Here is a 13,866-nt window from a genome sequence, read left to right as displayed (position 1 = left end):
CTTTTAAGTAACCCGCAGGTTCGTTGCCGCCCTCACATAAGCCTGCCATTGGTCCCTATCCTGCACAAGATTAATCCAGTCACTATCTTCCCATCTACGTCTTGGCCTCATTTAGTCTGCTGTCAAAAAATCTGAAAGTTAGAATTTATAAAAACAGTTATGTTACTGGTTGTTCTGTATGGTTGTGAAACTTGGACTCTTGCTTTGAGAGAGGAACAGAGATTAAGGGTGTTTGAGAATAAGGTTCTTAGGAAGATATTTGGGGCTAAGAGGGTTGAAGTTACAGGAGAATGGAGAAAGTTGCACAATGCAAAACTGCACACATTGTATGCTTCATCTGACATAATTAGGAACATTAAATCCAGACATTTGAGATGGGCAGGGCATGTAGCACGTATGGGCGAATCCAGAAATGCATATAGAGTGTTAGTTGGGAGACCAGAGTGAAAAAGACCTTCGTCGCAGTTAGTATAATTGTTCTAAAAATCAATAATCGAGGTATTTCGATTTATTTAATTCAGGTCCCCTTATAACCTCCCTTTTAAAGAACTTTTAAAGAAAGTACTGTATTTCGAATGCCATATAGCCTAAAATCTGAGTGGGAACTAACTTATCTTACATATCAGTTTTCATAGAAATCAGTTCAGCCATTATTGCGTGAAAATGTAACAAACATACAGACAGACATACAAACAAAAATTTCAAAAATGCGATTTTGGGTCTCAGGATAGTTAATTATAGTATATGTTAACAACAATTTTATTATTTTTGCAAAAGCCAAAATTATCCGAAAAATTTTGGTTACAGTTTTATTATTAATATAGATAATATCTATATACACCGTGTCCAGCCTATAGATGTAACATTTTAAGAGAGTATATATTTTAAAGTAAGCCATACTTAATGAAAAGACTGATATTATCTGATAGAGAAAGTCATGCCATTAACGATAGCCTACATTTCAAGTAATTTCAACATGTGCACCCACAGTGGCGTGGCAGATGTCCAACCAATACTCCACCTTCATCCAGATATTTAACAACATTTACGGTGTGACGTTGGCTTGATAAATCTTCCATCGCAAATGACCGAAGTTCTTCACAGAAGTGCTGTACACTTGGTCCTTCACAAAACCCAATAGGAAAAAGTCCAGTGGGGTCATATCTTGGGAGTGTGGAGGCTGAGCAAGTGGTTCAGCCCCTTTTCCAATCCTTCAACCTGGGAACTTATCCAAAAATTCTCACACCTGGACCGCAAAGTGAGGTGGTGCACTGTCTTGCTGGAAAATGGTTCCAAGAGGTAGTAATTTTCCAACATATCCAAATAATTTGTTGCTGCCACTGTTTTCTTAGTGAAGAAGAATGGGCCTATTATCCTATTTTTCGTTAGTGGACATCATTCATTTAATTTTGGCAAGTCTCTTTCGACCTTATGAACCTTAAGAGGATTTTCACTACTCCAGATACGACAATTATGTATATTAACATTCCCGCACATGTGGAAAGTTCCTTTATCAGAGAAGCACACTTTATTCAGCAAAGCACTGTCCTCTTCAATTTTATTCAAAACTTCTGCAGCAAATGTTTGATGTTTACATTTGTCATCAGGCTAGATACGTTGATGTAACTGAATCTTGTAGGCCCATAGAAATCTTTTGTGGACTACATCATGAACGTGGACATTGAATGCAAGCTCTACTCTGGTGCGTCAAATTGACTGCTTTGGACTTCTTACGAAGGTCGTACGAATCCTTCCCACATTTTCTGCAGACACATTCCATTTGCTATGCTTCCTATGAGTAGACAAAAGACTACAAACGCATTTATTTTGTCATCAACTGTCCTCGTTTTCATCCATTGTCACTGAGCAGATTGCTGTTGTTTTCTCATGTAAGTTAAATCATTATTCCACCAGATGTTCATAGGTCTACAAGATTGTTGTTTGATAGTGGGAATAGACTGTTTTTCTGAAGTTATGGTATCAGTAATTTCTGAAGTTGTGGAATCAATCATTTTTTGAGATAATTCTGTTTCATCATTAAAATTGATAAATCTTTTAGTTTCATTATTGAACTTACACCAGTTTGCAGACTTTATTTTCCATTTTGTTTTAGGTAGCATGTTATCTGGCGAGTTGTTTGTAGAGAATGAAAATGTTAAATAATCAGGAAGATATCACTTGACAGATCTTCACCAACACTCCAGTTTTCGAAATTATATATGTTTGATGAGCAGAAAGAGAGATCTAGAGTACCTGTAGATCTTGTACTTGCACATTGATGTTTTGTTGTCATAAGTAAAATTATGTCATTATTCAGTAACCATTTGTAGATTATGTTTCCATATTGATTTGAAGGTTCTTTATTCCATATGTGATGTTTACTGTTAAAGTCACCAAATATGATAAACTTGCGATCAGATGGGATCAGTTGTTCTACACCATCCATTACTAGGTTTAGGTCTGGAGGTATATGTACATTGACAACTGAAAATGAAATGTTATTTTGAAGTAATAATTTTGTTCTAATGTATTCAATTTGGCCTTTAAATTGTTGTTTAGATTCAATTACATGAATGAAGTTGTGATCATGGTAACAACACCACTTAAGAAAATATTAAATAACAGGGAAGTTAATAGGTTCCTAAATGCATTGGCATTGATCCTCCTGATGATACAGAAGAATTGTCTCAAAATGCTATGAAGAATCTTTACAAAATTTTAGATCATTTTGTGGGGGCGGGGGGGATTGTGTTGTTGAATGTTGACAGAACCACTGGTTCTAATAATAGGAAAATAGAACACATTATTTTCAGTGTTTAAAAAATTGATGAAAATGCTTACAAATATTCATTTTTTACTAATGTGTGAAGAACACAATCTATAGAAAATCTTATCTGCAAATTTAGGGTTTTTGTGTGAGAATAAGAAATTACTATAGAAACGTCATTTTCGAAACAGTCAGGAAGGTTGAAGAAAAAACTGAACTTAGTACCCGGTTCGGAAATACAAAAGCTAAAAAATAATTTTCAAGCCATTTAAAAACACAGCGGATATAAAACGATGTTTAAAATTACTTGAGTTTTGGAGACTACAGCTGTAAGTGAAATTGATGATGTGTGTGTTTGTGACCTCTCGTTTTTTAAATATGCATCCTGTGTCAAGGAACGTACATTTTCCCAGTATAAGGCATTTTTCAGAGACAGTCGACATGAATTTGAATTCGAGAATTTGGAGATGACATTTGTTATACGCTGCAACTCTATTGAAACTATTAGCAACATTTGAAACATCTCTCACGTACCTGAATATTGCTCCAAACAGTGTCACTCCTCAAACTACCAGAAAACATCTCGGAGAAGTTCTCAGAAAACAATCATTCCAATTATGGTGCCAGCTCCCACATAAAGGCAAAGGTGTTTGTACATGTGGTGAATGCCCCAAAGCCAACTTCTGGATCTCCTCTAAAAAGTAGCTTTCCTCCTCAGAATACATCAATGCCATAAAGATGTCTTGCAACATCACCACAGTGAGATCTGTCCTGGCAGAACCTTCAGTACTACTCGTCACCATCATGGTTGCAGCGAGACTGAAACATTTGGCCATGTACTGGAGTTCTGTAAGAAGGGGGAGCTACTGCATAACAGTAACCATCGAGCTCATGCGGCAATTATCAACCTGCTAAGAAATAGAGGATGGGAAGTACATGAAGAACTTCATTGTGTGTCTGAAGATGATTCTCATAGGAGGAGGATATAATTGCCATCAGTAGAAGAACCCAGAAAACGATAGTCTTAGACCCTATGATATGCTTTGAGTGAGACATGAATCAGTCACTGCAGACAAATGACAAGTGAGCTAAATATGTACCTTGCCTCTCATACTCAGTGGAAAATATGGCATTTCGGTTTACCACTGAGATGTTACAGGCTTACTAATTGGAGTGAGGGGATGTTTACCAAAATTTACATGTAATATTTTAAAATCTTTTAAAATTCCCTTTTATGAGATTCTGAAGATTGTGGTGGAAATTCTGAAGGCCTCTCTTCAAATTCTACACAATCATTTGTATGTTAACATGTACATTTTTGTTTCATATGTAGAAGGCAAATAATCATTTCACTCATTCCATTTTTTATTTTTTTTATTTTGTTACTTAGGCTATAATTCCGGATCCCAGTGGTCAACCTCACTTGAGGATGATTGATTTTCAATAAATCCTAGTAATGTTTTGCTGTTGTTTGTTGTTTATCAATTGTCCGAAGACAAGTCTGAACTTCACAAGTGATACCAACTATTGCTTCTTATTAATAGTAATCTTTTTTTTTTTTTTTTTTTATAAAAGAACAGGTAGGCTAATTGGGTAAAATTTTGACTAAATATTTTTAATGTTTTGGCAAATATTTATATATTTTTACCACATAAAATAAATAATTTAAATTTTTTAACACATAAATTTGCTCCCTACTGATCACATATAGCATTATGTAAGACTCTGAATGACTCCTCGAATTCATAAGTGTGGTGACTTTATGATGGAATGCTGATGGACAACAAATGTTTTATGATTGCAGTCACATTACATCTTGGATGCAAAATCTGTCAAGTACATAGATGTGTATGTGAAGAAGTTGTCGACAATTATGGTCATCACGCTCTGAGTTTGTCAAAAATAAGGGTCGATTTTCGAGAGATTTCACAATTAACGACATAATTAAGAGTATTAAACATTTTCTGATATCCCTACCATTTTAGAACCCACTCGGATTAGTCGCACAGGTGGAAAGCACCCCAATGGAATAATCTTGGTCCCATGGAGCATAGGAAATCGCTAAGGTGGGATACGACGTTCATGGATACCGTACTTCCACCCCACTTGCCATTAACTTCTGAAGTCATAAGCTGTGCAGCAGAATCTGGCATATGAAGTAAATGTCATAAATACGAACATCTATTAGATAATTACGTGTTTATCTTCTTTGCTGTTGAAACGATAGGCTCCTGGTGTAGAGAAGCAAAATACATGGTTTGTGGGATCGGTAGAAGTTTGGTAACTATTACTGGAGATCCTCACTGCAAAAAAAAATCGTCTACGACAACGAATAGGAATAGCCATTCAACATAGAAACGCAGCAAGCATATTGGGGACCTTTCCAGAATCCACTTCTCTGGATGAAATTTTTTTCATTTTAATATCAGATGTGATAGCTGTCAGCATCTTTAATGTAATATTACTATATTCATTGTCGATCAGATTCCAGCAGAATTAATACAAGAGGGTGGAAGTGCATTATCTAACGAAATTTATAAACTTGTACTTGCTATTTGGGAAAAAGAAATTGTACCAGAACAATGGAGGAGTCCATAATTGTACCTATTTTTAAGAGGGGGACAAGACTAACTGTAGTAACTTTCGAGGAATATCACTTTTGTTGACGTCGTACAAAATTTTGCCAATATTCTTTCGAGAAGATTAACTCCATATGTAGATGAAATTATTGGGGATCATCGGTGTGGTTTTAGGCGTAATAGATCAACTATTGATCAGATATTTTGTATTCAACAGCTAATGGAGAAAGAATGGGAGTATAAGGGTACAGTGCATCAGTTATTCATAGATTTCAAAAAGGCATATGTCTCTGTTAAGAGAGAAGTTTTATATGATAGGCTTATTGAATTTGGTATTCCCAAGAAACTAGTTCGATTAATTAAAATGTGTCTAGTGAAACGTACAGCAGAGTTCTTATAGGTCAGTTTCTGTCAGATGCGTTTCCAGTTTACTGTGGGCTAAAGCAAGGAGATGCACTATCACCTTTACTTTTTAACTTTGCTCTAGAGTATGCCATTAGGAAAGTCCAGGATAACAGAGAAGGTTTGGAATTGAACGGGTTACATCAGCTGCTTGTCTATGCAGATGACGTGAATATGTTAGGAGAAAATCCACAAACGATTAGGGAAAATACGGAATTTTACTTGAAGCAAGTAAAGAAATAGGTTTTGAAGTAAATCCCGAAAAGACAATTTATATGATTATGTCTCGTGACGAGAATATTGTACAAAATGGAAATATAAAAATTTGAAATTTATCCTTTGAAGAGGTGGAAAAATTCAAATACCTGGGAGCAACAGTAACAAATATAAATGATACTCGCAAGGAAATTAAACACAGAATAAATATGGGAAATGCCTGTTATTATTCGGTTGAGAAACTTTTATCATCCAGTCTGTTGTCAAAAATCTGAAAGTTAGAATTTATAAAACAGTTATATTACCGGTTGTTCTTTGTGGTTGTGAAACTTGTACTCTCACTTTGAGAGAGGAACATAGGTTAAGGGTGTTTGAGAATAAGGTGCTTAGGAAAATATTTGGGGCTAAGAGGGATGAAGTTACAGGAGAATGGAGAAAGTTACACAACACAGAACTGTACACATTGTATTCTTCACCTGGCATAATTAGGAACATTAAATCCAGACGTTTGAGATGGGCAGGGTATGTAGCATGTATGGGCGAATCCAGAAATGCATATAGAATGTTAGTTGGGAGGCCGGAGGGAAATGACCTTTGGGGAGGCTGAAACGTAGATGGAAAGATAATATTAAAATGGATTTGAGGGAGGTGAGGTATAATGATAGAGACTGGATTAATCTTGCTCAGGATAGGGACCAATGGCAGGCTTATGTGAGGGTGGCAATGAACCTCCAGGTTCCGTAAAAGCCACTAAGTAAGTATTACTGTATATTCATTGTGATTTATGGCTCCAGAGTACCTATAACAGAGAGATAACTCAAGAAGCCAATTAAATTTGTACTAAACTATTAAACATTATTATTTGTTTCATATATTGATAAAGTTGTAATTATATGTACAAATTTATTTGTTACTGTGTAGTATTATTATTATTATTATTATTATTATTATTATTGTTATTTTTTATTATTTTTATTACTGTTATTGTTGTGTGTTAAGTTTGTTGTATTATTGAAATAAATGTGGTCTCTCTGTGACTAGGATTTGTGTATTTAATTTCCTCTAAATTGATTATGATGTGTTTTTCTTTTTCCCTCATTCACTTTAGGCACCTGCCATACTGCTTAGAGAAATAGGCATGTTTTTGGTCTTGTAAGGAAACGACTTCCCCACACTTTCTCTAGCTGTTTATGACCTGAACCTCTATCAAACAAAGAAGCATTCATGTCATTGTGCTCAAATCTTAGTTATTAACAGAGAAGTGCTCATCTGTGCTACTACTGTGCTACAGCAGATTTTTTTTCTCTTTAAATGGAAATACATTATATTTCCTTAAATATGTACTTGTGCTTACATAATGCGTACATAACAACTAAAAATTACAAATTTTGTAAATTACATCGGTAATTTTATGTATTTATTTATTTAAAGAATATATGGACAGATGGAGATAATATGTAATTTTACATTTAAATTAGTAATATCTTAAATACTATAACACTTTATTTTGTATTTTATTAACTTGTTTATTAAAGACATTAACAATGGAAAATGATTTCGTTATTTAGATTGTTAAATACCATTACTATGTTAATTTCATTTTTAATAATTTTTCACAGAATTGATCTGCTAATTGTTGTTGTTTTCTAATGCGTCAGGCGTTTGACAATAAAGTCATTTGACCTCTTGCACTCCAGTATTTTTATATGTTAATTATATCTATGTCAAATGGATGAATTGTGTTATATTGTATTAACATATTCTTGATTGCTGAATTTTTAGAAGTTCCAGTGTTAGTTTTAATCATGTAAAATATATTGTGTTTGGAGATAAACTTTATTATCATAAAATGAAAAATTATTTAACAGTTTGTCTGCAGTATGTGAGGTCCACCATTACATGTAAGAAATGCTGTGACGAAATATATATCATTTTTTAATGTATTAATTTTTAACAAAATAATCTGCCCTCAATTAGGGTGACCATAAAGATCCAGAATAAAAGCACTACATAATAATTTAGAAAGAGAAAAAGATTAAGTACAGGAATTGTTTAGTAAAAAATCTAGAGAAATGCAAACCCAATAGAATCATCAATGGCCAAAATATAAATGGTAATGTAATATTTGGATTGAATCCTTAAGAATATTCAATAATTTTTTTTTAATTAAAAAAATTGGAGACCTAGTGCTTTTAACATATTACATGTGAATTAAGAAGTGTGCCATGTGCACCAAACAAAAGACCAGAAACACTCCACTCTCTAGTGCGAAGGTTGTATTTCTCACTTAGATATGGGATTTCTTCTCCTTATCAACGTGTTGTGCCTGCAGGGCATCCCTCTCAAACTGGATTGTAGGATCAAGAACTATTCCCTTAGATTGAGTCCTGTGGATGGCTACAATATCTGCTCTTCTGTTCGAATATAAGGTTGAAACGCAGTGGATCTCCTCATATACCTCCCATCCACGACACTTGAGGACATCAGCAATACCGGTCCTAACCTTATGGTGTCGATTGTTGCGCATCAGCTACGTTTTTCAACAGAATCCTAACACATGACCATCTTCACCATGATCAGAGTTCCCGGGTAGCTCAGTGGTAGAGCGTTGGTACGTTAAACCAAAGGTCCCGGGTTCGATACCCGGCTCCGGAACAATTTTTCCCTCGAAATTATTCAAATTAACTTTACAGGGAGTTATTCCTGAAAGCTTAATTTGCACATGACCATCTGTCTTGTTTGCAGTACATTAACTGTGTAGATATAACTGTGACTGGCGACTTTTTCTATTGACTATTTTTTTTAAATTGAATATAGGCAATTTCAACACTTCTTGTATTTAATTGTTTATTTAGTGCAATAATACAGACACATAAACAAATTTAGAGTGAATGAAACTCATTGCGTAGAATCAGAATAGTGTTAATTTATAAAACAATTTTTTTTGTGAGTCATACTTACTGTGTAATTTGTTTTGTTAAGCTAAGCCATTCGTAAGTGTGCTTTTAATACATACGTATTTTTTTATTACGAAACTCGTTTTTGTTGTAATAATGTGTACACTTTCTACACACAGTAAAAATACATTAATTTTTTGTAACTTTTAATTTTTAATTTTCTCATGATTCATAAAGTTGATAAGTGTATAAACATTATTTAGTGTTCACTATTCCAATACAATATTGTGAAAATACATAAAGACAAAATATTTGTGTGTAATCCTAAATATTTGATTTATATTAGGGTTACATTACTCTATATTACAGTCTGAAATTGCATAACTTGCGAAATATTATAAATGGTAATACTGTATTCAGTAAATCAGGTATTTGTAATTGCTAGAAATCACGTTATTGTTTTTTTTGTTAACTTTCCTATAGTGCAAAACGTGTGAATGGAGGAGAAAGTTATTTGGGACAGGATCATAGAATGTAGGACAGACGGGGGTATAGAAATCTGGGTAATGAAGGAGGAGTTCGCCAAACCTGCCTACATCTTCTGTCTCTAGTGTAGTTTCTTTCAATAGGCTACATCTGTCTCAATTATATCTTTTGTAGGACAATTCCTTCATGTAGGTAATAACTACTCCCAAATCCTTTTGTGTTCCTCAAATTATAGTCATTATGTTATTGTCCTTGTAGCAGAAAGTTTCAGGAAAAGAACACTGTCAAGTTTTGTATTCATTTTGCAGGCTCTCAATGAATTGGGTGAGCAGCAGAATCTCCCTATTGAGTTTGTGGATGGATACATCTCACAGATGTCTGTGTCCATCCCATGGTCTTCACTTCTCAGTGATTCCAGTTTCGTCGAGGTTACAGGACTCATATTGACTATACAGCCTAAGCAGAGAGCTGATAATGGTATGTTTTTTATTAGGTATATTTCAAAGAATTTCAGGACAGGAGTTCATTGTCAGTAAATCATTAGAAAAACACGTTTAAATTCTATTTAATATCAATTTTATACTATTCTCTTCAGTGTAACACTTCATCTAAAGTTAAAGAATTCTTGCAATGTTTCCTCATTGTGTTCCTTGCTCAATATCAACATGGAGACCTGGAATGGAATGTATTGAGAAAATACTTTTAGCCTGAGACTAGACCCTGGTGACTCCATCTTATTATCATTCGGTATCGGTTGCCTAATCTCCGCAGTCTCGTTGCGATGATGCGTACCTATCATAGCCAAATGACTCATCTGCTGAGAACATGGAGATTTTTCTCCATTCCGTTAATGTCGACACCTCTCATTCTCGACAATATCGAAAGTGGCAATAGATGCAGCATTCGTGACGTGTGAGATTTGTTGATGATAGCTTGGAAGTGAATTGCTTACCAATGAGTCACATGCACAATATTTTTATCATTGTATAGATAGCATCGAATTGTAGTGTACTGTACAGTCACTGCAAAATATTATACATTTTCTATATGTACTTAATTACTGTACTCTCTTTGCTGTTTCTTAACAGTTGATCGTCTGAGATGAATCACACACACTTGAATAAAGAAATAATCGTCCTCCAACTCTTCCACCCCTGACATGCCTTCAATTTCCGTCAAGTCCCTTCTGTTGCCTCATCACTATTATCTTGTATGAGGATTCTTTCTGCAGTCCTGTCAGCAACTCCGTACTTTTCATAATAATAATAATAATAATAATAATAATAATAATAATAATAATAATAATAATAATAATAATAATAATAATGTTTATCATTTTATCCAGTGTGAAATACGTTCTCCCATTCTACTTGTCCACTTTCTTGAAACCTACATTAACACAATAGTTCTATATAATTTAATTGGAATTTTGTATTGCTGCTTCCAACCCCTCTATTTAACATCCTTCCTTCGACAGGTTTGAAGATGGTAAGGTTGAAGTTGCAGAACCGTTTTCAGATAATAATTTGGCACTGATGTTGGTTTTTTTTTGTACGAGCTTATTTACTGTGATTAAATCATATATATCTGTTTTTGTTAAATTTTTAGAGAAAGAAATATTATTTTTTCTCTCTCCATTTGCAACCATTTTTCTGCTTTGACTATGCAATGTGTTACCTTTCAATTTTCATAGAATAGGTTGCATAATTAAAGAAATCAATTAAATGGAAAAATATGTTTCACTTCGATTTTGCAACAGATTAGCGACCTAACACAAATGCGACAGGCTCATGTCAGTAGATTTACTGACATGTGAAAGAACTTCTATGGGACAAAATTCCAGCATACCAGCGATGCTGATATAAACTCGGCAGTTGCGAGCGTCGTTAAATAAACCATAATTTAAATTTTAACACACAAAATTGCTGCAGCTGTTGTTACGTGCTAGTGTACTGGACTTTCATCTAGGCAGCCTGGGTTCGAACCCATTACGTCCCATTGTGGTGGACAAAACAGATGTTGCTAAGGGTTTCCTTGGGGAACTCCTGTTTCCCTCTTTCATTCCACCATCACTCTCCACTTCCCCTCATTTCAGCTGTCATTGTAATAGTAAAAGAATAGGCTGGGATGAAGTCTATGGATAGTACAGTTTCCAATGCTGATCTAGATTCTAAAGGCTTGGGACTCCGGACTCTCGATTAGGGCTTGTCAGTAGATGATGGGATATTACCTGCAGCTCCCAGGCAGAATGGCTGGCTTGTTAGCGTCAGATTCACGAATGCCTTCTAGGTCTTACATCGGACTTAGAAAGTCATCGAGTATAGGGCGTACAATGGACCTAAACGGCCTAAGTGCACGAATCCATCCCGGATCCAGGCCTCTTGAAATCAATCAATCAAACATACAAAATTAAGCTCATGTAAAACATATTACATCTCACTTTGATTTCAACATACGCATACCATAATTTAATTGCAGCATGTACTATAATGTAATACTTCATTTATGGTACAAAAAATAACATAATTTGCTTAATAATATAAAATTTAATATGAAAATGTTGTATTATACTTCTCAGTTCAAGTTAATGTAATGTAACAATTGGCAGAAGGTTCTCACCACGTTCATTAATATTGTTGCAGTATATTTTTTTCTGTAAAGTTGCCTGAAGCAAAGCCGAGAACTCACCCCTCAACAATGACTGAGTTTTCAATTCATTTTAAGAAATGCCTGCTTTCAGTTATTTTTCATTATTGAATTAAACATAACATCAAGATTTATTATACCAGTTGTAGTAATTTAATCATACTGTGCATACAAGTGTCAGTTGCTCACAATTTATTAGGCCTAAGTACATTAATTAATCACTACCATGGAATCTAGTGAAGATAATAAACGTCTGCAGCACCAAAAATGAAATGATACAGTGGGGCGGTGATACTGCGACTATCCAAGTGTCCTGGCTGAGAACCAGAGAAAAATGAAATTATTCTAAATACAGCTGCATTTAACATTTGCGAGGAAAATAAAACGAGAAAAATAAAGATAAATAAAATAGTAATATTACTAATAACAACAGTATTAATTTAAATTATAGAGAGTGTGTTTTTAAAACTAAGAAGTAAAGTAAAATAAAATAAACGATTGCGTGAGTTTTTCTATGTCACCCAAATTTCGCAGAATTTCAGGAAAAAGTCGCCCAAATGGCGATAGTCGCAATTCTTAAAAAATAGGTCGCAAAATCCCTGTTTGTGTAGCCCAAACAGCGAAATATCGCTCAGTCTGGCAACCCTGTTAATGCTAAAGCTTGCATGTGAAGGAAACACCTGCAGCAATCGAATTATTGCGTGTTTCTATATCGAATATCGGGTTCGGTTTATCTTGGTCCCCTTTGTTTATAAATAATACAAAATAAAGTAAATTTTCTGTGTGAATAATAAAAATTACAGTATATATTTTTAGGCTACACGTGAAATGAAGGTTCACTTTAGTACAACACATATTGGTAATTAAACCTTCAACAAACGGTGCAACATTTGATCCACATACATTAACATTGTTGTCAACAATTGGTTTCGTTACATATACAAAAGCTATCTCAACATTCACTTCGCTATTTATTTTTAAGTTTCTCGCAGTAAAAATTGTAACAATAACATAGGAGTGACATTATTTTAATTAGTAATCGCCAGATTGAATTTTTTTCTTGGCTGGGGTGACCGCCCCACTTTCCTTGCCCAAGGCCGGCCCTGTTCGTATGAAACATCTTAATTTGAGGGTGAAGGGGTAAAGCCAAATACTTAAACTAAGAAAGTTTGTGTAGGAAAAATATTGCTTAGTGTGTGTTTTTTTTGGAAGAAATTAGAGCTCTAAATACACCGAAAAGTTTTATATTTCAGTATTATATTATTTCAAAAGTTACCACTGGTATATTTTGTGAAGGAATTGCAGCATATAAAAAATAGGAATTAGTGTGTTAAAAATATAGTTTGGTCATTATCATCTGTCTTGTGGTGAAGTTGCTCTTAGTGAATTGCAACTTTTTCATCATTGGTGAAATTTGAAATACAGAAGACCATTGGTGTAGCTCAAATAGTGGCAAATTTTACTTGTAATCCAAGACTGTGCTCAGGTGTGTGTTCGAATCCCACTTATGCTGATTACTTGGTTGGGTCTTTTCCGAGGGTTTTATCAACTGTAAGGCGAATATCAGGCAATCCTCGGACTCATCTCACCAAATATAATTTCACTATAGCTAATTTCACTGACACTAGATAACCTTGCAGTTTATATAGCGTTGTTAAAGAAATATGTAGAAAGCATGATGTTATTGACATTGGAAACACCTTTGTATTCAGGCTGGAAAGTAGAGGTCTGACTCATTCAAGTAGACTGGAGCATTTGTAGTGGTCAAACAGTAGATTTCCTTTTCCTTCTCTTCTTCTCTCAATTTCAAAACATGAATTTAGTATTCGAAACATTACTTTTTATGTTTTATCAGCAATAGAAATCATCCAGT

General features: G+C 34.4%; 1 protein-coding gene across 2 annotated transcripts in view; it reads left to right on the top strand.

Annotated features, from left to right (window-relative positions):
• Positions 1–13,866, top strand: part of Atg2 (Autophagy-related 2) — a 326,693-nt gene that overhangs the window by 3,420 nt on the left and 309,407 nt on the right. For both annotated transcript variants that reach the window (XM_069833677.1, XM_069833676.1), the window contains exon 3: positions 9,656–9,824. In XM_069833677.1, the coding sequence (XP_069689778.1) occupies positions 9,656–9,824 (169 nt within the window). The remainder of the gene's footprint in view (positions 1–9,655; positions 9,825–13,866) is intronic.

The sequence above is a fragment of the Periplaneta americana genome, chromosome 8, assembly GCF_040183065.1.
Source record: "Periplaneta americana isolate PAMFEO1 chromosome 8, P.americana_PAMFEO1_priV1, whole genome shotgun sequence".
In the NCBI taxonomy this organism is placed as follows: domain Eukaryota; kingdom Metazoa; phylum Arthropoda; class Insecta; order Blattodea; family Blattidae; genus Periplaneta; species Periplaneta americana.
Note: the sequence above shows the minus strand (reverse complement) of the source record. Positions and strands in the feature narration are given on the sequence as shown.